Below are 27787 nucleotides of genomic sequence, written 5' to 3'. Positions count from 1 at the left end.
GTAAAATATTCGATGACTATCTTGTATCTGCATGCCATATGTAATGACCAACATAAAACATTTGTTTATATGTGGTTGTTTTTTTTTTGCTTCGCTTTAGTGATTCATACCTCTCTCTGTTCTTCGGTTTGTCACTGACTAAATGACTAACTGTCAGTCTGTGTTGGCAAAGGTTTCAATCACACACAGTAAATGTCAACTTAGAAGATGTGATGAGCTACTCACAGCCAGGGCCACGCCCATGAATCAAAAGAGTTCCCCTTCCTCTCTGCTGTAATCAGATGACAAATACTGTCCCGTCACTGTGGCAGTCCTGACAGCGCTAGCGTGAACTCCACTCCCCTCTGCAGCTGGTACATTTTGGTGACATCAGCAATGTAAAGCTTTGTAAATCACAGCCTACTTAGAAGTTGTCTGGTATGTAAATGTAATGTCCTGCTGATTTTATATTTATTCATTTCTTAAATCTTTTATTTTGTTTAATTTTTTAATTCGCAGAGTTTACGTAACTATGACATATCAGCAATAAGAAATATAGCAATCTTGACATCCTATTTTCTTGATAACATCCTTTGAAGTTGGGTGTTCAGATGAAAGCAAACTGTAGCACCTGTGGTTCTAACCTTGTTGGATAGATAAGATACTAACATCAATCTAGGTCCTAAAAGAGTCTGCACCTTAAATGACTCACAAAAGGAGTTGTTGTTGGTTTGAACAGTTGACACTCTTTAATATATAAACTTTTTTTCTACCATGTGAAATGAGGAAAGACATCTGATTTGAGCTCTCTCCGAGCATTATAGTATCACAAGATTAACTTGGTTGTGTTTTTTTTTTAAGATTTATTTTTGGCCTTTTACTTATTTTCTTAACAACGCTGTGAGGGAGGTACCTTTGATCGCTGCGGTGGAAATTGAAATGATCATTGGTTGCATTTCAGCTTTTGCTGGCAGTAAAGTGATACAAGGAAATTTGCCAGGTTCGACTTCATAATATTTGATATGAAGCAGGTAGAGACCAAGGGCTGGTGTTTTACAATGAAGGTAGTATATGATAAAACTCGACCCCACCATCACCCAAAAGGAACGTCTAAATCACATGTATTCCTACCTGACTGTTCAGACCAAGGTCACAAAGTACAGATCTGTGTATTCATGACATGAATGGAGCCTAAATTGGATTTAGAAAATATTCTGAACTGTCACTTTGGCCTTCAGTGATCGTACCTTTGTTTATGCAGTTTGACTGTAGTTTAATTAATATAAAATGTTGACTCTAAGTAAAAATGTCATCATGGTAGTACAGTTGACTTCTTTATATCTAAATCCTCATTTGACTCTGAGAGTTGTGGCAGGAACTGGCCTCCTTTGTACCACACACTGTTTCTCTCACATGCCCACTTATTGTTGGAGCATTGTTAGAGCAGTGTCATCCCTTCTTTTGTGTGACAACACAAAGCACCAGCACCAGTGTTTTGTTGGAGTATCAAAGCCCACTGTCGCCCTTTCCATGTGGCTCCTTTTGGTTCGGAGTGTGATCTTGCAGCAGCCAGATGGCTTGTGTTATTCAAGGTCGGGGGAAAAAGGACAGATAAAATCCATGAGAAAAGTATAATTGGAGACATAGGAACTGTCAGCAGTGGAATGTGCTTGCCTTTTGCTTGATTTAAAAAAAAAAAAAAAAAAAACATGGCCTGATTTTGAATTATACAGTTGGAAAATTACAGTGTGAAAAATAATCACTCTCAATTATGATGATACCATCTGTGTCCAGGTGGGATTTCCTTGATGCACGCCATTCTCTTCTCTTTTGGATTCATTGTCAAGTAACTTATACATTCTAAGTTTTAATTCTAGTCTAGAGTATTAGTGTTAATTATTCGTCACAACTCACCATGTAGGAAATCGTTTTTCATCATGAGAGATAGGAGAACGTCTAGGTGCTTAAAGTTGTATTAGAAGGACTTTGGAATGGAACTGAACCAGGACATTTTTCAATGTACTGTCCCCTAAATCAATATCTATCAGCAAACTTAAATTAAATCGAGATTGAATCCCGGTTCCATCACCGGCTCTACGCTGGCCGAGTTCCACACACCATCCTAGAACAAAGGAAGGGAGGTTTCTTATTTGACTTTCCTAAAGACTCGCACTGGTCCAATCCAAAAAAAAAAAAAAAAAGGTAAACTTAAGTTTGCAATTCTCCGTCTATAACAATGGAAGCTTGAACACACAATGCTGTTCTAGCTTGGATCGGGGTTGACGCCTTTGGTTATTTGTTGTGTCCAAATACAATCGCAGACGGACTGAGCTGTGCAGGTCTTACCTTGAACAATGAGGTGCACTTTTGTGGATTTTGGTTTCTTGTTTGTGAGGATGGAGCAGACATACGGCCCTTCGTCGTGGACGTCCACATTTTGGATCTTGATGCTGTATTCCGTGACCGCTGTGTTTTCCATCAGGATGACGCGAGGGTCCAGGGACCACTTCTCATTTCCAGCAAATAGGATGGTGGTGCGATTGAGCCATGCCACTCGAGATACTTTGCTGTCAACATTGCATCTGAAAGGAAGAAACACAACCATTTTTTTTATATATGTTGACCTTCACAAAATGTCTTCGTCTTTTTACAGACCGTGAAGCCTCTGAAAAAACAACAACTTTAAAATACAATCAATTTGAAGTCTAGCTCTGTGAGTGAAATGTAATGACAGATACTGCAAGTTTGTTGGCTCGTAGTTAAAATTGTGGCAGTGTGACTGTGGTAGTTGGAATGTGACAAGAAAAAGTCAAAATGGAGCCTTTTTTCATCCTGGAGAGATGACATGATATTTAAAAACTGACTTATTGTATTAGTCCATCTAAAACTGGACTTCTAAGGGTATATTCACACCAGAAAAGTCGCTTTCTTTGGTTCGGACCAAATACAATGTTTCTTTTTTGGTTTGGTGCGGTTTGTTTTCACATTGCACTTTTCGCAAGAGGCCCAGAATTCATAAACAAAACCACGTGTGCAAAGATCGTTCGATCATTGGATAAAAAGGTTTAGGGTGGGGTAAAGCGGTAATCACAAGATGAAAGTAAACAATCATGGAGAACTTGCATGCTGCACTCGCTGGTATTAAACATTTTAGCAACAATTTCACCCATTTAGTACAGGTACGAAAATATTTAATTGTGTAAAAAATGTAGATCTATGTGTGGGCAATCAACTGGTGTTATGATGAATGTGGCCGAGGTTATACATGAAGTATGTGGCGCAGGGGAAAGGAGGAGCATCAGACTGCCGCGGGGGAAAAGCGCCAAGAAAACTCTGCTGCAGCTGCTGTTCTGTTCATAGTCTGTGTGATTTAAATGTATTGGATAACAAAAGAAAAGAGCGATGAAACACTAGTGAAAGTGTCTGAAAGATAGACTGAGGACTACCTCCGTGTCTTATATCAAAGAAGTAGGCAATAGAAACAAAAAAGAACACTGTGCTTCTAACCAAACAATTATTTCCCTTAATGCGCGAGGCAACGGGAGCCTGTTGTGTCCAAAAAGCGGTACGATTTTTAGAGCTGGGTCGGACTGAGGTCTGGTTGCTTTCACACCTCAAACGAACCGTACCAGGGTTCGTTTGGAAGCGAACCGAGACCACCTCTTTGGCTGGGTCTCGGTCCGGCTGTTTGGTGCGCACCTGAGTTCGATGGTTTGTATTCACACTTACTCAAAAGGTCCGCACCAGGGTTTTAGTTTGTTTCAAGCGAACCAAACAAGTTAGGTGTGAATAGACCCTAAAATATGTGTTACATATTTATCAGACTGAAATCGTACTTTGTTCTAATTTTTCAATGGTGGACTGATAGAGGAAGTTGTTTTGTCCAATTATTCTTGCATGTCACTACACCAAAGGTAAATGGACTTGAGCTTGTTTAGACTTTATCTAGTCTTCTGACTTCTCAGTGCGCTTTTACATCACAGGTCCCACCTACCAATTAACACACTCATGGCAGAGGCTGCTATGTAAAGTGACCATCAGAAGTGACTAAATCCCATTTACACACATTAATACACCGCAGACCAAGCAGCAGAAGCTACTTTGGGGATAAGAGTCTTCCTCAAGACACGTGGCTGCAGGAGGTGGAGATCGAACACCAGACCTTTCCGGTTGAGAGACGACCTGCTCCTCTACTAACTGAGCATGCTCTAAACTTCCCGCTCACGGCTTTGAGAAGTCAAGCAGCATAAGTGCGTAGAAGAAATCTTGGAAGAAATTAAGACCAAGGCATTATCATGGCGAGTGATCGAGTGAGAACCACACACTTTTTTTGAAAGACAAGGAAACACACCTTATGTTGTTGTTAGAATGTACAGAGCTCTAAAGTTGCCCATGTGTTATGTGTTGGACATACAATTAGTTGGCTGCTTGCTTACTAGTTCACAGTTGTTTGTTATATGACGTATTAATTCAGCCTGAAGAAAGTCCAATAGTAACGAGCATTACTGGAAAGGTAGTATTTCGCTCTCTAACTGAAGTCTCAGTGTGCTGGGACAAAGACAGAAGCCAAATAAATGGCCTAATCGAGCTATAGCTTCAGCGAGACTTAACTGTCCATGTAAACATACTGACTTTAGCCAGAGACAGAACCCCCACAGACCAGGTGGACCAGAATCCTTATCTACCTTGAAGTTCGAGCTATCATATTAGCTATCTCCAGTGCTTAGTCATATACATTAAAAATGACTGTACACTGAGATACCCTCCTCTCCCTCTAAAACAATAGTAATAGATATAAGACATGACTATGTGAATAAAAGATGGTGAAAAAACATTCTCCATAAAGATTTTATCAAATATATAAAAAATGAATATCAGACACTAAGTGCTATTGTTCAGCAGCCTCGTTGCCTGGGGATAAAACCCTTGAGGCAGTTGATACATGTTCTAATGCACTTTAAACATTTTCCTGAGGGAAGGTAAGAAAACAGACTGTGTGCCGGGTGGGTAGAGTTCTTTTATCTTTAACACCTCATTTGAGTTATGCCCCATTCCAGCTTCCGTCTGTTCCTGCACCATCAATAAATCAGTTACTACAGGATGTAATGACCCCAGACCTTCACCCTGACTTATGCAGTAAAGAAGTCTCTGAGCTCCTTTTGCAGTTTCATGTTAAAGTGGACATACAATGCTCATTTACAGCTTCACATTTTCTTCCACTCAAAACTCTGTTTGCTTTGCATGATGTACAATTCAACAAACTCTTTATCTAACAAGTTCAGGTACTGCCTCTTTAAGGCCCTCCTATTGACGCCATTTTCGCCTGCTTTGCCAGCTCTGAGGAACCCTTAGCATGTGGCGTGTCCTTATTCCTGTGCTTAGGGCATTTCATTGCATACAGAGATGTCACAAAATTACCATGGTGAAAAAAAACCCTCAATACTGGCGTTTCTATCAACCTGCAGAAAAAAATGGAGGAATAACACAGACTTCTTTATAAAAGACTGTAACGGTCCATTGTACTGTAACACACAAGGCTAACTAAGTCTTCTTTTGAAAATCTGTCTGTCTGTCTGTCTGTCTGTCTGTCTGTCTGTCTGTCTGTCTGTCTGTCTGTCAGTCATGGTCCGTCTGTCTGTCTCTCTGTCTTGTCCATCCTACTGCTTGCATGGCTGCCTGCTCATCTCTTGCATTCTCTGCCGACACAACTGACACTATCGCAAACAGAAAACGTGCTTAATAGATTTTATTCTGAGGGAAAGTCGTTCACTTTTATCATTTGAAAGGGTAAACTCGTATGACTTGGAAATTCAACAGGAGATGGAGTGAAAGGAAATGTAAAATATGAGGATGAAATGTTAGCCCCGCTAGCTATTTGCTGGGTTCCCAGAAACTGACAAAGCCTAAAATTTTACCAAGACTCCCCAGAAAACAAAAGTTAGACTACATACGGTTTTTTTGTAAGAATAAATGCAAGGCATATATGGATGGATGGATAGATGGTCATGCATTCTGACCTCAGAACTAACAGCTCTTCAATTACTTGGGTAGACATTATGTCAGGTCTAAAACTGACACTCCGCAACTTTCTCTTAAGTTAGTCTAGTTTGCGCTGCATCTGTAAAATAGATTCTGAGAACAAACAGACAGACATCAGAATTCAGGTTAAAATACTTGCAAGGAGAGCAGCTGGAGACGGCAAGAGTTCACAATCTCCAAACTACTCTGCTGTTCCGCTGCCCGTCCTTTCTTTTTATTGAAGAAGAACGCCCTAATTTACATAAGATAAGAGTGAGCAATAAGGGAGGGGGAAAAGCAGGCGCGATCACTCATATCTGCACATGATGTTTGTTATAAGAACAAATATGAGGATAAGCTGCTGCCGTGTCCTTGGGCATCTTCAGCATTCCTCCGGTATCAGAAGCCGGCGCCACCGTTGATGACGCACACTTGCATACTTTCTGCAAAACAATCTGAGTGGAAAAGTACAGAATGTACTTTTTCAGCACTGAGAGACACTTTGTTTACAACGGCCTTGCACAATGACACTTCATGATAACTTATACACATTTTGTTCTAACACATTATTGTCAGAGTCATTCTATGGCGATATTTTGTGGAGTCATGCTTTAGCTGGAACTTTATAACCTGTTGATGTAGTCTAAACTCTGCAATTAGATCATTATAGGTGAGGCTTATAATACCCATCACTGCATCCTGTACAAAAAGGTTGTGTGGTACTCTCCGTGAGACAAGACACAATCTCAAGACACTTTACAAAAATCATTACCTACAATGAACCAACATGAATCCATCATGAGCATGAAGGACCGTTTAGCAAAGTTACAATGGCAAGAAAAAAAAAATCCTTTTAAGAAGAAGAAAACTTGGCTGATGACTGCAGCCTCTGTGCATCGGACACACAAACTAACCACTAGGCCACCAAGGCCCTTGGCTAAAGAGAGCTTTTATGTGAAGGTAAAAAGCCAGTGGGAAAAACGAAACAAAATGTGAGGAATCAGACTATACTGGTATGTAGCTAAACAGAAAAGACAATTGAAACCCATGTGGACGGTATTGAAGGTCTTGACTGTATTAAGGTATTAAACAAATCATCAATGACAGTACGTGGAAACTTTCATGCATGTGTGATAGAACCGAGCAATTTGGAATTCAGAATCACAGTTATTATTGTAACCACAAGTCAACTCAAATAGCTAACTGGGGTGCACGTTTGGCTCTGTAAAAATAATATGTTCATCTATCAAGCTTTGTCCCAAATGGTGTGGAACAATCAGACAACTGAGATAAAGTGATGGAGATACAAAAGAAAGAAAAGAAAAATCAGCAAAACATGAATGAAGTTTGCCATTTTTCGCTGAATGAACACTATTAAGTGTTTTAAAAGTCACTGAAAAAGCCTTGCAGCAAATTTTGTTAAAAACATCCAGAAGGAACAATGTTGTCCTTAAAGGGGTACTTCATCCATTTACATGAAGCTGTGTATCATTAGAAACATGGTAGTAGTGTTGAATGGTCATGAGTCCAGCCCTCATTTTGCCCTGAGACGAGAAAAATATGTTTTTCTTTGCCTGGAAGCTTTCTTCATGTGATGCAATATGACGCTTTTTGCATCACATGAAGAAAACTTTGCTCAGGGCTTGTCTCAGGGTAAAATGAGGGCTGGATTCACGACCATTCATCACTACTACCATGTTTCTAATGATACACAGCTTCATGCAAATGGGTGAAATATCCCTTTAATGCTGAGAGAAACTCTCACCTTACAAGTCTCAAGAAGTTTTTAATGTACAGAACTTAGATGGATGAACAAACATGAACTACAGAGCTTTATCCACTATGCATCAGGATGTAAAGGGTTTTAAAAAACTGTACATTTCTAGTCTTTATAAAACTTTTATCTCCTCCCTTAAATGTAGGTCGAAAATACAGAGATGTGTAAATATAAAAAAAAATATGTGCAATTCTGCCTTTGTTATATACAGTAACACATTAGGGATAATATGGAATACTTCTACACTATGAATGAATAAATGTTTTTATTTTGGTCAAAGACATGCTTACTCGTCCATTTCACACAATTACATTCAAACAATCAATGACCCAAAAAGGAATAGGTTGAAGCCCAATGTCTATTTCTGTCTATCCTGTAAAACCCTTGATAAAACTCAGAACATAAAAAATATCAAAATGTGTTACAGAGTAATTGGGATTATAATTTTGCACTAGTTGATTATCAACTAGATTAAATGTGACAACATGAATCCATCACTTTCAGACAGAAGCTGGCATGGCAGTGCTAAGATAGACAATTCTTTCAATGCCAATATACATAGTCTTTGCATGCTGCATTCTGTTGGTTCACCATGGTTTTTCTCTGTCAGACGGTGTGCGTCCAGTACGTTTCTAGACCATGAGCGCAGCCATGCTCAGCTTTACACACATCACAGGATAACTACAGGATCACACAAGAACAAAGAGAACAAAATGTGCTAACGGCATGTTGCTTTGTCTTTCTGAGGATGACTTGTTGTTCGCTTGGTGCCTGTTATGATGTAATGTTGATTAAGTGACGGAGATCTGGAGTCTGTATATTGTGTTTTATTTTGAAATTGCCCGGACGCTCTGTGCCTTTCCTTGTCTGACGTCCTTTCCAAGTTTATCTATTATGTTCAGATTGATGCATTCTTGTAGAAAACAGACGAAGAGTGTATTTGAGGCAGAGCATAGTGGCACTGCTGGAACACTCCGGAGATGGGCCACAGCACTTTCCGTGGAAACAAGAACTGACTAGAGTGGCAGCAGACAGCACTGTAGTACAGTTTATGGATATTGACAGTGACACTGTTTGTGGTAATGACCTGTATTACATTCTTACTGGTCAGCTATAACCATGCCCCTCATAGAGATCATTCAGGTACAGTAATGATTCTACAAAGTCCTTTCCTGCGTATAACAGGAAACCAAATAGATGGTTTGCTGTGGCGCAAATTACGTTAGTAACATTGGGTTGTCTAGCTGTGAAACAAAAAGTTGTTTGTAAGTGGAAGATTGGAATGTCTCACTGTTTTTGTTTGAGCAGTTGTTAGGAATAGTTTGTAGACGTATTAGGGCTGGAACAAGCTGCTGCCATAATTAAGGCATCTTTATCTGGGCCTCGAGCCGTACTTCTCAAATAGTGGGGTGTGCCCCTAGGGGGAGCATGAGAGGCATGGGGGACTTTCAGTATAGATAAGTTTCTGACAGGAGTGAAAGGAAAAACAGAGGAGGCGTCAGAGGCAAGAAAAGCAAGTGACAATAACCGGCATAAACCTAATAAGTCCAGAAAATACAACATAACACGGCAGAATTCTGGTGATAGCAACTCATACAATGGTTTGTACAGATAAATAAATAAATAAAATCAGGTACTCCATAGGATTGTAAATTGGGGGGGGGATACTGTGAGGTCTTTTTTTTTTTTACCATATTGAATGTGTAATTTACAAAATAAAAACACAACCTTCTGTTTAAATATTGTGTCACAAAATGGGTGAAAATGAGAAGGAATTAAACAATACAATCAAAAGGGACTGAGATCCTGGCCGATGTGAACACATGGGCCTACTCTTACTCTACACACCTTCCCCTAACCCTCTTAATAAATAGGTGTAGAAATGATAGATAGATATGGTTAAGGGGGAAGCAGTCCTCACCATGCTGCTGCCCAGTGTGTGTGAGAGAGACTGTCTCTGCACCCCTCTGCTCCCTGTCACTCTAAATCACCTCTTCCTCCCCGAGCGCTGGCTGCACTCAGGTGCTCGACAAGCAGAGGGAGGAGGGAGACCACAGAGAGAAAGAGACCTATACTGCAAAGGATTTTCGATTATTAAGGTAACGTCAGGGTTAACACTGGGTTTTAAGGGCTACAAAACTTCTTACCGGGGTAGAGCACTGTGGCAAATTATTTGGAACACCTAACCTGCTCCTGAGCAGGCTATGCTCAGCCTAGCGGTTATGTCGTGCACCCCATGTACAGAGGCTACAGTAATCATCGCAGAGGCCGTGGGTTTCAAATCTCACCTCAGCCCTTTGCTGCATTATCACCCTCTCTCTCCTCCCGACATTTCCTGTCTCTGTTCAGCTGACCTGTCTACTAGACATTATAGAGCCCAAAGTTGAACAAAAAAAAACAAAAAAACACTGTTATCGGAAACATAAGATGATCGAGGAGTACGTGCAGTGTTCTTTTTTTTTTTTTGAGTTGCTATGATACACACACGCACACAATCTTAGGTGAGTTTTTGATCAGCTGGGCGACATCTTGTGTGACATGTTTCTGAACATATGCAATGATTTGAGATTTTCCGAGATATCTGAAATCTTAAACTTAATTGCAAGACACCTCAAGACACCTCACTAATCAAATATTTTAGAGAGCTCCGGGTCTGGACAGGAATGCATCACTGACCACTATGCCTACTGAAAAAACATGCCACAACTTTTTTGTAGTTCTGCACATAACATTGCAAATCTGTTGCAGCCTTGAGATGCCTTCACACTTGACCTACTAGGTTAAGTTTAGAACAAGAAATCAGGAATATGAATAATAACCACCGTAAATGCAATGTTTTTAATGGTTATGAAAACATGTCGGGCCTACATTCGTATTTAACCACACATGACTTTTGTCACTTCACATTAAAGGTCACATATTGTGCAAGATAAACTTTACCATGTTTTTCAAACACTAATATGTGTCCCTATCTGGTCTACTGACCCTCCAAATATGTGAAAATACCATGCTCGATGTTTTGCCTGCTCCACTTTTCAGAAAATGTGTGCTCAAACAGGACATTTGGAGATTTTCCCTTCATGACATCACAAAAGGAAGTAGCCCGTCATCCAGGTGGGCGACACTCCCACAGCTAAGTGTTTTTTCTGCTCTCTGAGTCTACCTTTCCCCCATAAACTTTAGGGCATGGTTCAAGAAAGTCCGAACTACTCAAGCCCTTCGAGAGAGGGGCGTGGCCAATTACAACTCATTTGCATTTAAAGTTATAGACACAGACATAGACTGTTCTGAGAAGGGCGGAAATAGAGGGGTTTATAGGCATGATCAAATACAAGAGCAGAGTTTATTTTAACCAAAAACTAAAATATTTGACATTTAAAAGGAGAAGCTAGGATACAGGACTAACATTAGTGGCAAATTCACTAAAGAATACAATTTAAGTTTGTTGGACCTTTTGATTTAAAACCATATAACATGTATTTCAATATATTTGATATATTTCTTACCTTTACATTTGCAATGAAAATCACTTTGATGCTTTGTTAAATAGATGATATGGGGATACATTTTGCAGTGTATGTGCACATGTTAGCAGGAGACAGCATACTGATGAAGAGTGCAAGTGAATGCTGCAATGTTGAGACTGGTCAATCAATAATGAACATCCATAGAATTGTGGAAACCAAACCTATGCCCTTGTAGAGGATGTTACTTTATTATTTAGTTTATCTTCCCTTTTGCCTTGAAGAAATATATGAGCAACACATTTGTATTCATTCCGCTCCTGGAGAAAATCCTGCCACTAAACAGATAAAACTACGGAGTCAATATTAAGAGAAGCACAACATACTTGAAAACCTCTGCGCAGTGAATAAGCTGGAAGAAACAGCTCGTAAAATGTAAATATAAAAGGTTATCTCCTTCTCATGCTATCTCCCTGGCAGCTGCTGTGATGGTGGAGTAGGATTTAGTTAAATGCATGCCAAGTCGCTGCAGTGGAGAAAAGGCTGCAGGTGAAGGTGCAGCAGGAGGAAACTTTTCATCTAATTTTATGAGTCGTGTCCTGCAGTTTCTCCATGAACACCACTGTTTTTTCTCTTTTTTAAAACACTTTATCTACTGTCTTGCTACGAAATGTTAGTCTGACTGGAAGAAAGGCTGGGATGACAGATTGACAGAGACTGCGATTTTATTGTTTTGGCTTAGGCTATAATGACCCACAGCAGCCTGTGTTTAAATGTAATTATATATATATTTTTTTTTTAAATGATCGATAATTACAAATTTCAGTCGAGCACATTTTAATTATATTCAATAACGTGGAGTCGGGCCCTGAGGTGGGGAAAGTCTGGTTTACACAATGAAGTGCACCTGGCCTTTAGTGCTTAAATACCTCGTGCAGAGTTGAGGAGAGCAGAGGCTTTTGTGCTCGACTGTAGTTCTTCTCAGTCAGGCCTTGTGGGTAGTGGTGTTTTGTTGAATTAGTTTCAGAGTTTATCTTTTTTAATGATTCCTTTAGTCATCAATATATAATAAATTCCTTGGTTTTTTGGGGGGGGGTTTTAAGGTATTTTATGTTACTTATCAGGTTTGTTGGTTGGTTCCTGTAAGCCTCATAGGGCTGCTCTACTGTCGGGTGTAACAAAGCTGGAGGTTCCCTACTAGTAGCATCATTTTTGGAAGTTGTGTTCCAGCTCAATGTTGCCATATGACAAAACAGTTTTGTTTAAGATTAGAAAAAAAGTTCGGATCGTTGATAATAACCACTTCACATAGATTGGTTATGTAATTTAAAAAATGCATATTGTGCCCAAATGCCCAACAGAACTCCACTGACACGCATGCACATTCTGCTGCTAGCAGCAGGATTACCTTGGGTCCAGTGCCTGACTGCCTGCAGGAGTTAAGGATCAAACCACCAACATCGTGGTTGATGGACAACTAACTGTAGCACTAATCCACATCTGGCCCCAACTTCATCATGTCCTGCCAGAAATGAGCTAGCTAAGTGCTAGCTACTTACATGCCATGACATTTTGTGGATGTTTATCCAGGTTGTCCTCTGGGCAACAGTTCTTCTAAAGTAATCAGTATCAAAGCACAAAGGAACACATCTAAAATCCGCTTTGTTCAGTGAAAAGAGCTGATCCACAGCTGTAAATATGTCAAGATATGAGTAAATATATGTCTTCTTTTAAAGTTATTTAATGCATAACTTTAAAATGACTAAATTATTTCATGAATTTTGTGGTCAAAGTTATAGAAAACAGAATGTAGACGTTATGCATTTCTCTGATGAAAGAATGCTTTGGACTTAGAAAAGATGTTGTCCCCCCCTTTGTCCAATCATGCTTTCCCATGTTGAAGATAATTTTTTTGTGGTTACCCACATGGTATTGTATATATCTGTATGTTGTTGTTATTTTGTTTCATCTCTTAATAATGAACAAAGTTAATGGGTTTATTTTTACGAGAAGCCTGTTTATTTAGGCATTTATTCTGTTAAGCATTCTTACTCGTGTTGTTTCAATCAAACTTACCAATTGCAAAAATACAAAAATGCTAAAACTAAATTAATAAAAAAACTGCAAACAAATCCACCGAACAGAACCAAAACTCTTTTATCTATCATCTGCTGTCCCAATCACATGCTGTCATGCTGACCAATCAAAACAAAGTTCTACTATGAACTTAGTTGGTTCTCCTGATTCACTGCAAAGAATCAACCCTTACAGCAGCATCTTTTGCTCATGACACGTCACTTGGACTTTATTCAGACTGCCGCCAAAATCAGATTTTTCCCCAAATTGGATCAAACTCTGATCTAAGTGACTGACTGTCCACATTAGAAATGGCAAGTGGCCAGATATGAGCTGCCTGTCCATATTGATGTGGTCTGATCCACATTGGTTTCTATGGTAACAGGTAACGCCCAGCAAAAACAACAGCAAAAAAATGAATGACAGAGAAGTGTGATTATTTCTGATGCAACCAATTTTACAGAGCAGTCTGTCTGTGGGCTTGTTTTACTACGTTTGTTGTGATTTTTGTTTGATTTGCTTTATTTTACTGACCAAAGCTAGCTTCCAGGCGCCGGATCTACGTCATTGTTGTTATTGTCAATGGTGTTGTATAGCGAGTGATGCAGAAGACACATTAGAGCAACCGCAACGTTTAGATTGAGTCGGATCTGGAATCAGATTTGAAACCATCTCCTCAAGTGGTTTGAATCAGAAAATCAAAATTGGATCTCATGTGGCTTTTCGTGTTCAGACTGGCAAATCAAAACCACATACAATCTGGATGAGCTAAAAATCAGATTTGGAGGTGCAACGTGAACAAGGCCTAATTCAATCCCGGGAGAGGCGAGATTGATTACACCTTCAGTCAATCTGGCACTTATTACAGAGCTCCTCACTGATTGGCCCAAGAGGACAGGTAATAATGTGTGTGAGCTGAGCAGACTGGTTGATGTTTGTCACTTTTGAGAAGGCTGTGAGGAGAGCAAGCAGAGGACATTTGCTGAAGAAGGACATTTCGTGTAGCCGAAAACATTTGTGTTTGAACTGAGAAACCAGTAACCTTGTAGGCGATCCTTTCCCTCCTCACACTGCCTGGCCTGCCATTCCAAAATACAACACAAGTCAAAATTGATTAAAAAAAAAAGGTCACATAACAAAGTGAAGACCAGAATGTAATCATAAAATATCAAAAGCTTCATTACTATACTTTGAATAAATGAAGGCTCACGTCTATTTTTCTGGAGTTGTAAAGACGGACAGCAGAGTTCTTAACAAGCACTTTTATGTGAGCTAGTTAGGTCATAGTCTGACAGAGTTTCACAAACTGGGGCACCTTGATGCCAAGAGGTCTGAAACTTTAACATCAAGACGGCAGACAGCTTTTTAAGTGGCTGCACTTGTGAGAGCCAGTACTTGGAGAGAGGCAGACAATGGGTGGCACTGTCAAAAACTGTCCTGTTGTACCACTCTGCTGACAGTCACTGTACTTTTCTCTATTGCACTTTATGTCAAAATGCTTTGGATCGGTTGTGTCTGGTCATGAAACCTCTGTTGGGCAAAGTCCCCCAATGCCGATCTCAGAGCTTCAATCCAACGTTCATATTAGCTATGCTAGCAGCATGGTTTTAGGGATCAAAACACTCATTAGTACTATGTTCACCATCATCAGGAAAAGGTGCACGGAAGATGTATTTAAATTATTCACTGCAACAATAGGTGATTGTACAATTCACTTATTAATCATACTGACAAGAGAATTTCTCAACGTAAGCAGTGACATGCAACTTACAATTTGTCACCTTGTTGAAATATTCACTTGTCATTTTTTAAAGTTTTTCAGGAAGCTAGATGTTGAATAAATAGTATTTTTAAATTATTTTACTCAACAAGGTAATGAAAACAGATCACTATTGACATACTAATAATGTTTATCAATTGTGTAACATGAGAAAAATAAATGACTTTTTTAACATGTCTGTGACTTAGGCTTTGATTCTGTCACATTGTCATTTGTACTTTATCTGGATGTTGAGTTTCACAATATCATGGCTCTTATCAGACACGGAGCAAGGAGGCTGTGGGTACAACATGATCCATAGGAGACAACAATACGGGGAATATCACCGCCTTGTCCAGTAGTTGCTACTGGATGAAGCCCGGTTCCAAGTCTATTCCAGGCTTTCTAAGAAACAATTTAGTTATCGTTATGTTAGCAGGAAGAACTTTATACACTATGTATACATACTGACAACAGCTCACATGATGAAAAAAAATAAACACAGCATCAAGTGTCTGTCCAATCTGCTCCCACACACGGAACTTTCTGTCCTTGTTATGGTATTTTTTATCTGACATGTCGTACAGTTGAGGATACACTGAAACAGCCAAGACCTTTTCTCTATATGTGGTTACCTTCACAGGTGCATCCAATCACTAATTAAGGCTCTTGCTTGACCTGCTGATAGAAGAAGCCACTGAACAAGTTGGCATGTGATTTTAAACAACTTGTAGGCTTCATACTTTAATGTATGTCATACAAATTATCACACAGTTGCTTATTTATTTTTTCCTAATTTTTTTGGGATAAACCAATCACAGGTTCTGAAAAAAATGTGTGATACCTAGCGATGAGTTGAACTACGCCCTCTCACTAAGATATCAGTTTCTGGCTCTTTCTTGCTCAGAGATGCTCTGAGAATCTTCTTAAATCACTCTGAGGTTAAAAGTCCTCTGTAAGGATTTTTTTTTAAGCTAAGGCATAGGATCTACCTGGGAGGATTACAGAATGTTTGAATACAGGCCCAGGACTTTTCTTGATTTTTTTCTTTTTCTTTTTTTAAAGAAAATTCCTCAGCCCCATTATCTCCCTGTGTTTACTGTAAAACAATAATCTTTCCCTCTTGTGTATGTTTTACACTAATGTTACTGTGCTCCTGACATTTTTTTAGCCAATCTACTCCAACCACCTCCTTTGGAATGAAGGACTCCAGCACACAGCGTTGCCAGCCATTATCCTGTAAGCAGACTGTTTCTATGGAAACCAAACTTCAACAACAATACGTTTTTTGTCTTTTTTTTTTTAATTAATATTATTTCTGTATTTTCTATTTTCTGTGCACAAGTTGTGGCCTATGGCTGCGTCCACTCAGCGTCATAATGCACATAAGGCATATGATTGAAGGCACTTGAATTTCCCTCGGGATCAATAAAGTATCTATCTATCTATCTATCTATCTGATTGGTGCAATGTGAATTGTAAAGGTCAAACAATGTGCTATTATAACAGTTCTGTTGCTAAATTGAGTTATCCATGTTAAAGTATGTTTCACATGTGTTGAATTTTAAAAGCATGGAAATGAGCATGTGCACACAGCTGAACAAGGGCATGAGGTAATAGATTCATCATTAAACCTGTCTTGTGATACCTTTTTAATGAATTGGCTCCATGAAAATAAAGATTGATTGATTAAGGATTGACTGGTACAGGTATTTAGCATTTCTTACAGTAGCATACAACTTTAGGTCACATGAAACTGCAGCTCTCCTTTTCCCGTCTTATGTGATGCTTTCTGATATCTCACAGGTCCCCTGGAACAATGTGGGCTGCAGACAGCAGATGCATTTTCTTTATGGCAGCATAACAAAGTTTGGTCTGACACTGCAAGCTTAAACTCTTACACAAAGTCTGCCATCTGACACTATGAGCGAGCAAAGAAAACAAAGCAAGTTACAGCCAAGCAGCTTGTTGCAAGGAAAACTTAGAAGCCACTTGATTCGTCTGACCTGAAGGCTGCAACGCACAGAATACGCTGTTTTCAGAACCACAGTTCAAATGACCTGGCTTTTGGAATTGTTTTTTTTCTTTTTTTCTAGATAATAACTGGCCCACACACAAATCTGAACTTGCTAAATTGTGATGTGCTGCGGTTGCTGTGCTTCTTCTTCTTCAGTCAGTTCAAATCACTTTCTTTGTTTATGATTAAGTTCCACGTAAAAATCCACAGAATGTGTGCTCAGCTGTCCTCACATGCAGATTCTGTCTTCAATGTGGTTTTTGCTCTGTCCAAAGGCCTGCGTCCTATCCCACTTTGTCTGTTTCTGAAACATAAACTGTCAGATTTCACTGGGTTCGATGTGTGCCCTGTTCTCTCCACACACAATGCTTCATAGGAGTTTTTGTCGAATTTTGTCGGGAGGAACCCCTGCAATTTCTTAACATGTGCCCGAGTTTCCCTGAGAAAAATTCTGTTTCTGAGCAGAATGTCCGATATGACTTTAGGTGCCGCAATGCGAGAGTACCTGTTTTTAACCCTGACAACTCATTTCTAATTTCTATTATATTAGTCAGCAAAGGCAAAACTGAACTTCACAGTGCAGAGAATGAAATATCTCGTAAAGGCAACGTGAACAGTGAGCATGCGATCACACGCAACACTTGTCACACTGTTAGGACCCAGTGTAAGCCCCATAGCTACCCAGTTATAGTCAATCTACTTATAATGACTATCCTATAAAAAAAAAGACAAACACCCTGCATCATTATGTGAAATTACAACAAATCCCTCCGGAAAAAAGAATCCCAAATTCAGGAGCTGCTGTTGGCTGCAGTTCATTTGCATTCTGATAATAAACTATGCTGACAAAGTCATAACATGGGTAATGTATCTTCTGAGTTTGATGCATTAACTGGAGCTTCCAGATACTTCTCCTATAAGCACAACATTAAAGCTGTAGTCCTCTTGTCAAAGACATTCACTTCTTCAGGATTTGTCCATTTTTATGTTCTATCATTTGCAGTTGTGTATTCAAGATTGTATCTGCTCTATTGCAACCCCAAATGTAAACAGGCCTGTCCCTCGTGCTGCTCTCACTACCCCTCCTGTGTGCTTCTGTCATCTTGAAACCTTCTGATGTATTTTATCTTATTTCGCTGCATATTGACACACAATGCCTGTCAAGGTGTCCAAACACATTCATTCCTGTGTGTTTGCACTCCAGCAACTGCATCGACGGGAGGGTTTAACTTTCTCACAGGAGAAGTTGTTTTTGCTGGGTTCAAAGTAGCCACAAATGTTACCACGGTTTAAACCCTCAACAGTCCCAACAGTGCTGTCAAACAACAAGGACAATAGTGCACACTGGAAAAATGGTAATGACTGCCGGAATATAGGACAGAAATGACAAAACATAATAGAAGACACTCACCTCACGTGGTTTTGAGAAGCAGCTAAAGTTTAGAGCATGTTCAGCATCCGCTGTGACTTCTTGATAAATGGTAGAAACACCAGAATAGCAATCACATGTCTACATGCTGCTCAACCACCCACCCAACAGGCACAGTGCTTTCTAATATTATTTTCCAGCCCTAGAATCTTTTTTTTCCCATGTATTATTTGATATGCAGCACACCACTGTTGCATCAATATTTCAGGTGCCAGACACAAAAACAGTAACAAGAATGTACCCAAGAAGCAGCTGCTTTCTCAGCAGCATTCGATAAAATAATAAAATAATATATTTCTACATTATATGCCCAATGCCGCTTTGAGGACTGTGCACTGAGGAAGACATTGAGAACAGAAACATCTTTTGAGTCAGCTTCTCTCTCGTGGGCCCACAGGCAGGGTTTAGCTCAGACTGTGGATGAAAATACCCAATACGGCTGGTACGCTATTTGGCACTCGTGGCCGTTGCAGACCTAAAAAGTAGCTCAAAGAAAGCAATGTCTATTGTGTGTGCAATGCAGTGGGTTTCTGAGATATAAGTCTATTTCAGTCTGCAGTATTTAATAGAGATGTCGAAAAGCAAGCGGGGCCAAAAACTGCCAATCATAAGGAAGGAATGTACGCCGAGATGAGCATCATGCAACACTGCCCAAAATGTCAGCACCTGTGAAAATGTTCATTTCCCACAAATCTACTCCGCGCCTTGCATTTGCATATCTTTAGATTCGTTTGGCAGCAGTTTGAAAAGTATGTTTGAGAAGAGAAGGTTAGGCCACGGCGAGCTCCCGCCCTGCAGAGTCCCTGAGACACAACGGGTGACAAAGGATTCATATTAAAGACAGATTATTGTTTTCTCACCACACAATGCCTAGCCTTCAATCGGATGGACCACACTGGATGAATAGCATTACTCATACTGTCACTTCCCTCTGCCACTGCAGGGTCAGCCATATGGGACTCCGGCTCTATCACAGCGCTCCATCAAAGTCGAGACGTGACTCGGAAAGTGGAGAGAAATACGCCCCACAGGAATATTGTGACAGACATTTTAAGTGTAGAATGTGTTACGATTCGGCTGCTGCCGGCCTTGTGGACCAGAAAGTCACAAACTTTGGCTTTGACAAATGCACACTATGTAGAAGCAGTTTGGTTTCTGTTTGAAATCAGGTCAGGGTCCAGTTCCTTTGTCTTCCAGTTGCAATGCAGATTGTTCTTACATAGCAATGGCCTTTTTTGTCAGCCTTGTTTTTGTGATGGATCGCGTCTCTACTTAAATGTTGAAAAGTGTTGCACCCTTTCTGTCAGCGCTTTCACAACTAGTGTCAACATTCAATTCTGATTGGTTTATTTTGGCATATTACACTCTGCTGCAACATCACAGCAGACGGTTATGTTGCCACTGATGCAGCAATGACACAACCCTATTTTAAAACCGTTTATTGTCATATCAACCAAGTGTTTGATGATATTTTAGAAAAGGGAATCAAAGGACTTGGGACAGAACACTTCAGCAAATGCCATTTGTGGATTTCAGTGACTCTCCTCTTGATTCATTGAAGAATAAATGCTTAGTTTAAAGGTTGACATAAAACGCTATCCTCTTTGTCTGTTGCCTGCTCCACTTTTCAGAACATGTGTCCTCAGGCGGGCCAATTGGAGATTTTTGCTTCATGACATCACAAAGGGCAGGAACCCTTCTCATGGTACACCATGGTGGCCAACCTGCCGCTCTCGAGCAGCATGCGGCTCTTGGCCTGTTCGCATGCAGCTTCTTTTTGTGTGTTCTATTTTTGTGTTTGTGTTTAACATTGCGCGTCAGTAATTCACTCATACTCTGTGCGCGTTGCGGTCTGTCAGTGCTCCTCACTGCGCAGCACAGCCGCCACTCTAGTCAATCAGTGTTCACACAGCGAGCACTGCAGTCTGTCTCCGGAGTGTGCCACTGCGCCCTGCTCCGTCTCAAATACGCTGCGAGTCTACTTTCAACGGAGTGCGCTGCAGGCACGCGTCAAGCTGGACAGAATATGATCAACCAGACAGGAAGTCAGACAATAAAATGCACAGCACGTCCGGTAAATTTCAAAATAAAACACAATATACGGAATCGCAATAATTTTCACAATTTTTGTCTGTGTGGAGTGGACACTATTGTACATTGTTATATTTTGGATTGTGGAATTGATTGAAGTGTGTGTGTGTGTGTGTGTGTGTGTGTGTGTGTGTGTGTGTGCGTGCGTGTGTGTGTGTGTGTGTGCGTGTGTGTGTGTGAAATGTTAGTTTTAAGTCCATTTTTGGTCAATATTATGTTTGTGGGACATAAATGTGTCTGAGCAGAGTTTTGTGTCTGTCTATGTGTGAGGGTGTGCGTGTGTGTGTGTGTAGGCTATTGTTAATTTTTAGATTTGAAATCAGGGTGTGTGAGAGATGAATAGAGAGGAACGTGGAGGAGGACGGGAGTGCAGGAAGGACAGAGAAAAGCAGAGAGCATGTGTGCGCCCGTGTGTACTATGTGGCTCTTAAAAGTAACACTATCAAAAATGTGGCTTCTTTGTGTCTAACTCGTTGGCTACCCCTGTCATACACAAATGCAAAATAACCCAAAACAGCTAAGTCACATTTAAAGATACGAACACAGAAATACTATCTTTGGTGCAGGGCTGAAATAGAGGGGTTTTATTGATATGAAATACAGGATCAGAGTGGATTTTTGGAAAGAAACTTCAGAAACATTTTTTTAGGGGAGCTCTGAAACCTTTAAACTTGTTGAAAAGGGTTATAATATATGACCTTTAATATGAATTATAGAAGTTTGGTGGATTCATTTTTAAAAAGCTATAGACTTTGCTGTGGCTATGGAAACACCTCAAAAATCAATAAAATATTTTTTAAAAGCAATGTTTTGTGTGAGATGATGAATAAACTTAGTAAGTAATGTTACTCAGGCTGGAGACACACAGGAAAGAATTAAATGCCCCTTTAAATTCTGTTTGATGTTCACATTAAACAAACAAAATGTAAAGTGATTGGGGACTTTCCCCCTGCTATTACCACACACTCGCTGTACATAATTGCTTACTCAGTGTGATAAACATACTGCTTCATGCATCTGTCATACATACAGTATTTCAAGTATAGCTCCTTGCTGCAGGGCTCCACTTGATGCAACAGTACAAAATATGTAAATTAGAGGAAGAGACTTAACCACTACACCAAGTCATGTCATGCATATTTGCATATAGCTCAGCTATTAATCTTGCCTTCCCTTCTTATAACTTTTTCATTAGACTACTCACCAGAACAACCAGGACAGCTACATATGGTGGAAACACTTAAAGTGCTAATGCTCTATGACCACATGGCATTCAATAATATCACACATTATTACCATAAATTATTCATAATTACTCACTCTGTATTAATCTATTCCAAGGTCACAGGCCTTAGCTGCTATAGACACCAAATGGACGCTTCTTCCATGTCACAATTAATCATCAGGAACAGATAACTGGTGGGCAGCCTCCAAGCTCATGTCAAGGATTCGGCATCATTACAATGGTGGGTGTAAGCACAGACAGCTTTAAAGTGCATAGAGGCGGTTTGATAATGGCCAGTGCATGCAATTATTACACCATTAGAGTTGTTTCTGACGATAAACAGCTTGGAGCGACACATTTAAACTTATCTGGTGGAGAAGTAATGTCAGCTCGAAACAAACACATTTTAAACATAGTGTGAGGGGCCCCTAAGCGGTGCGGCCATGCATTCTTTCACTAACAAGGACTCTTATCACTGTGTCTCCAGCTTCATATGCAATACAGTATGAGCTAACTCATAAGCAAGCAGCTAAGGACTGTAGGAGTGGTGTCCAATTAGAAGGGAGAGGATGACTCCTTCATTAGCCTGCTGTAAAGCAGATGCAGAACAGTGAGCAGGGACAGGATGAGTTACATCAGCTGGAGGACAAACACTCACACCCTGGCATGAGAGCAGAACAAAAGATGGTTGGTGGTATTTAAACCCATTCACAAACCTCTGTGATTATTGAGTAATTTGTGTGAACTGCAGGAAACAGTGAGAGGAGGATCGTCACTATGCTGGTGGGGAAAAATGCCAGAATTTCAAGCTCATCTGTGTGCATAATTCATCGAAACGTACAAGCCAACAAACTTACAACAACAAAATAACCAGATGTCACATGTTGTTGAAGGATTAAATAAAAACAAAGCTTCTGTGGCAGTGCACAGTTAAAGCCCCTGTGAGGAGTTCTCAATTAGTTGTGAAACAGGCTGAAATTAATACTGATGCCTCTTTATGACCCATGAAAGGAAACAAGACCATCAGGAAAATAATAGATCATTTTCAGTGGCGGCTGGTGCATGATATTGTGAGGAGGACGCAATGTCTTACAGATTGGCCAGGAAGTAATGTTACTACTTTAGCTTAATGCAAACATATTATGGAAAATGTTGTCAACTGGTTTTCAGAATACACAGTGTGGGCACGTATTTCCTACACTCTGTGGACATAGACTTAAAACTGCCAACACGTCATGCTGTTCGGGTCTGCTGTTCTGATCTATTTTTATCAACACTCTGTGCTCAGATTGTACTTTTGGATGATAGTGTGTAATATGATTTCAGGCTCAGTTTTATATTTTAAGTTAAGACGAGAGTCAAAGGAGGCCAAGAATCCAAACATCAAATAACAAACTACATTTTCTGTTGCTGATTGTATGATTTACTTCTCGTTGGGAGTAATGGGAAATTAAACATGAATACAAGAAAATAGTATACACGTGAACAGGGTATCAAAAAACATTATTTAAAGGTCATATATTGTGTATTATGGTAACCACTCCTGATCAGTATTATGTGGATTCTGCCACCAGGGGTCTCTCATCAATACAATAATACAATGACGTTAAAGCTGGCGGCGAATGACGGGAGTTCTTTCTGAATACGAACGAGTGAAACCGACCTGAGGAAAATAATCCGTTTAACATCGATGTATCCAGGTATAATTTACATGATTTTTATTACAGCAGCACATACAGCAACAGTTGCGACAGCTGTGGCAGTCTTTTCCATAACATACAGTGTTTCTGTACAGCAACAATAAATATAGCAGCTCTGTCCACTGAAATGATCAGGCACGTCCTGATACAACTATAACGAAAGTCTCTGGCTTTGCTAACTGTTGGGAATATTTGAAACACTCAAAAACAAAAATGTATACAACATAGGTTTAGTCTTTTTTTTTTTATAAATTTACATATTTTAATGTAATCATTGTAATAAAATGCTGATGTACTGATAAGCAAATGTGTTACCGTTTTTTTTTTTCAAATGTCATTATGGATAAATGTGTTTATTACTGTAAACATGTTAGACAAGCTGTGAATTAACATGTTTTCAGTTGTCATTATGTTGTTTTTTTATGTAAATGAATAAATTTTTCAGAAAAAGAAAAATGTGTCATCATGAAATGATGTGGCAGTCCTCATGAATTTCTTATATAGGTCTATATTTAATATACCATAATAGTAATTTATCATTTTTCCATCGTTTTACCTCAATGCAGTCATTGTAGAATATTCAGTGTGCATATTTAAAATGTGTGTGTGTGTGTGTGTGTGTGTGCTACCTATTTTCAAAGTTAATAATCAAATTCTATTCAATCTATATTATAGGATCCCCAAAACATTAGCATATCTATTGATGATCCATGTCTTTTAATTCAAACGACCACAAAAATCTCATCGTTTCTTGTCGAGTTTTAAATTGAAGTCAGGCTTGGTTATTATAGACAGAGAACAGCTGGCGGTAACATTATTGGACTTTTAACATCCCCATTAACCTCTTGTTACAGCTATACAGTGGTGATTAACATGTCATGTCATTTTTCTTTTTGCGAGCCTTCCAAAGGTACTGCTGCTCTATTGTCACAGTCACAGCCGATTTTTCATGAAGCATAAAAGGAAAAACTCGAATTTCATTTTAATTATAAACGCTGTTCAGTCCCTGTGCAAAAGTGCAGCTGCTGTATGGAAGGTGCTCGGAGTGATATCATGGCATAAATGAAACATGCTTTGCTCACTCTGCATTCTCCTGGGCATCCAACATGCTGAACGTAAGGAAGCTTTTCAAGGACAGCCAACTGCAGAGTGCAGAAGGCAATGATTCAGCAATGACTAAAAGAGCTATATGGGTAATATTTCTGTTATTTCTCTATTTCCTTATGTTGTTATCTTAAATCAGTAACAGCTATATAAAGGAAACATTTCAGTTAAGTATAAAAAGACAGACAAGGTGGGCAGCATTGACCACTACAAAATCCAGGCTATGCTTTATGACAGTATGTTTTGATCTCTACATCTAAAACCAGGCAAGCGATACAGTGAAGAGGTATCCAGTGGTTTGTGCATGTGTCCTACGTATGGAGGATAGCCCTTCTGGTGGGAAACCTGGGTTTGAATCATACCTAACGAATAACTAATTCACCAGCGGCAATTCCATACATCCATCCTGTTTTTTTGCTTTTTTGCAGATGATTAGCTTATTTTTGTTTCATCTGGCTTGGACCTCCAGCAGCCATTCAGTTGGGATAACGGTTCAAGCAACTCCACCAACAGTCCTCTGCCAGAAAACAGCGGATTGTTCCCTCAGGGTTGGGAAGGAGTCCCTCACTCATGTGAAGGAGTTGAAGTACCTCAGGATCTAATTCATAAGTGAGGGTCAAATGGAGATTGACATCAGCAGTAATGTGGTTGTTGACTTTTGTAGTAAAGAAGACAGGTTTGAAGAAAATAAAAGGATGGACTGAGAAGTACATCACAGTTCATTATAGCTTAATATAGCTTAGTATAGCTATCGATGGACTAACCAAATAACCACTGTAATCACAGTTGTTTCAATTTCAGAAACACTCTATGTTATGAAACATTGTTATATGTATCCAATATTTAAATATTGTGAGTAAACCCTTGTCCTGGCAGCAGAGGCCAGGCTCTTAAGTAGACAGAGCTTCCCTAACCTTTAGCGATGGGATCTGGCACCGCCACCACCTCATGTCCCCTGACTCCCAGCCACCACCATCACACTGTGTCGTCCCCACAACCCCCGCCGCCCTCATTCATGCACGGCCTGCGCCGACCTCCAACTCAGTGTGGACAACGGAAAAGCAAGCAAAAAATCTCCCCCATCCCATTTTTTTCTAACTCTGAGTGTGATCTTTGACCTGCTCTTTTGTAAAACGTGTGGCAATAACACTTGATATAAATTGGTGCTATACAAAAAATGATTAATTGATTTCATATGGGGAAAAAAATACAAAGCTTATTGTATCTTTTGACAGGCAAAATCAACATTTTAAGAAGTAGTAAGTTAAAGCAACATTTAATATTTATCTTTGAAGAAAACAGCGGCATCATTATAATTCATGTATCCAGTGGTGTTGTAATTATACTGGTCACTGTTGATAAGGAGTCAGAGGCATTTCTCAGATCTGCTCGCAGACTTTCACTGTGTTCTAAGTTTGATATCTAAGGAACCCTGCTTTCTATCTATAATTTACTTCCTTGTTTGGGGCTGGAAGACATCTCTGATAAACTGGCATAATAAAAAACCCTCCAGACCTCTCAGATCAGCCGGGAGTCGTCTGATAACTGTTCCAGACTTAGAAACAAAAAAAACCAAAAAACTGGGTGAAACAAGGGTGAGTTTCATGCTTCAGATATATAAGACAAAGCTTCCACAAGATATGTGACTCGACCCGACTTTGACTCCTTTCACTTTATCCTGAAAGAATGTAATATGTTCCTCCTCCATGTGTTATTAAAATTTCATACTGCTTAAAACTGCCCTTCACCCTTAACTGTTTCTTTATTTTTCTTTCTTCCTTTTTTTATATGCCTCTAAGCTCTTTGAATAATATGAAGTGCATGAATGTTCAGTGCCTGTCTCCACTTCAACTTAGCTGGATTCATTTTGCAAAGAAAACAGACGTTGGGGCCGTGGCATTGTTTAACCCCAGAACCCCTGTAATGGGAATGGTTTCCCAGTGCCTGCATTAACTTTTCTGCTTAATGTGGTGCTTTAACTTGGAGTTAAAAAAATAAAATAAATACATGTAATATTCATGGAATGTGCACGTTAAAGGCAGGGTTGGTCATTTTCTCCAGATCCACTTATTAAGATTTGAATTGAAATTGTCTTTAGTTCCTGACAGAAATTATTAACTCATCTGCTCTGAACAAGTAACAAAGAAAATCTGTCATCTGTAGCAGTTATAATCTTGTAAAGACTTCGACCAATGTCTGACACAAGGTACCTATTTCATGAACCAATCATGTCTCCTTGCTAGTTCTCTACCCCTTGAGTACACTAGTTTACACTGAATGCACAGACGACACATGACGTTTATTACATGCATTATGATCTATTTGTGTGTTCACTTACTGACATGGTATGACACAAATGAGCCTTATGACTTCCTGAGCTGAAAATACTCTGAAGTCTGTTATCAGTCCATCATGCCAGAAGGGTCAAAGAACCACAAGTTTCATCAAGTTTTTATTCTCATTAACGACATCCCAGTGGTGAGATTTGATAGAATGAAACTTTAATGATCCCATGTGGGAAATTGATGAGATGTCACTTTATAATTCTGAGAAAGTCAAATGGATTCGAAGCTCGGGCACTTGATAAGAGCCGTCGGCAGGCCAGAAATGTGCCTTTAATTTGCAGACTCTGGTGTTAAAGAAAAAGGTCATATGTTCCATAATCCATGGCTCTGTAGAGTGTCACAGACTTAAACGAGTGGTGAGAGATACACTACACTGTAACTTCAGATTTTGGATAAAGGATACGATTGAGTTTCAGTGGGAACTGAAAGTTTGAAATTGTGAAAGAAAGACAATTTCAATTCATGAATATTCTTACATTCTTCCACTGCATTTTTTTTTTTTTTTACTTTAGTGAAAGAAAAATACAAACAAATGAGCTCTGTCTGGGGTTGGGAGGGGGTGCCTCTCAGTCTCCTCTATAACACTGGGCATGACAATGGGTTTTCTTGACGAGTCTTTAACATTATGTTAATAATGCAATGCTTTAATTGAATGTCTGAAAACAACCATATATATCACAGCACCGGTTTCTGGAAAATGTGCATAGTTATGAGCTGTACAAACATTACAGAAGAACTACAAGATCACACAGGAATAGAAAAAAAAAGCAAGCAAGGAATAGCAAGGAATATATGTTTTTTGT

At 39.5% G+C, this 27787-nt stretch overlaps 1 protein-coding gene across 2 annotated transcripts in view; it reads right to left on the bottom strand.

Moving 5' to 3' along the window:
• opcml (opioid binding protein/cell adhesion molecule-like) overlaps positions 1 to 27787 on the bottom strand; it is a 361495-nt gene that overhangs the window by 96121 nt on the left and 237587 nt on the right. For both annotated transcript variants that reach the window (XM_079356360.1, XM_079356359.1), the window contains one exon: positions 2326 to 2561. In XM_079356360.1, the coding sequence (XP_079212486.1) occupies positions 2326 to 2561 (236 nt within the window). The remainder of the gene's footprint in view (positions 1 to 2325; positions 2562 to 27787) is intronic.

The sequence above is a fragment of the Symphodus melops genome (assembly GCF_947650265.1).
Source record: "Symphodus melops genome assembly, chromosome: 11".
NCBI classification, from domain to species: Eukaryota; Metazoa; Chordata; class Actinopteri; order Labriformes; family Labridae; genus Symphodus; species Symphodus melops.
The sequence above is the reverse complement of the archived record's forward strand: the minus strand, read 5'-3'. Positions and strand labels throughout refer to the sequence as shown.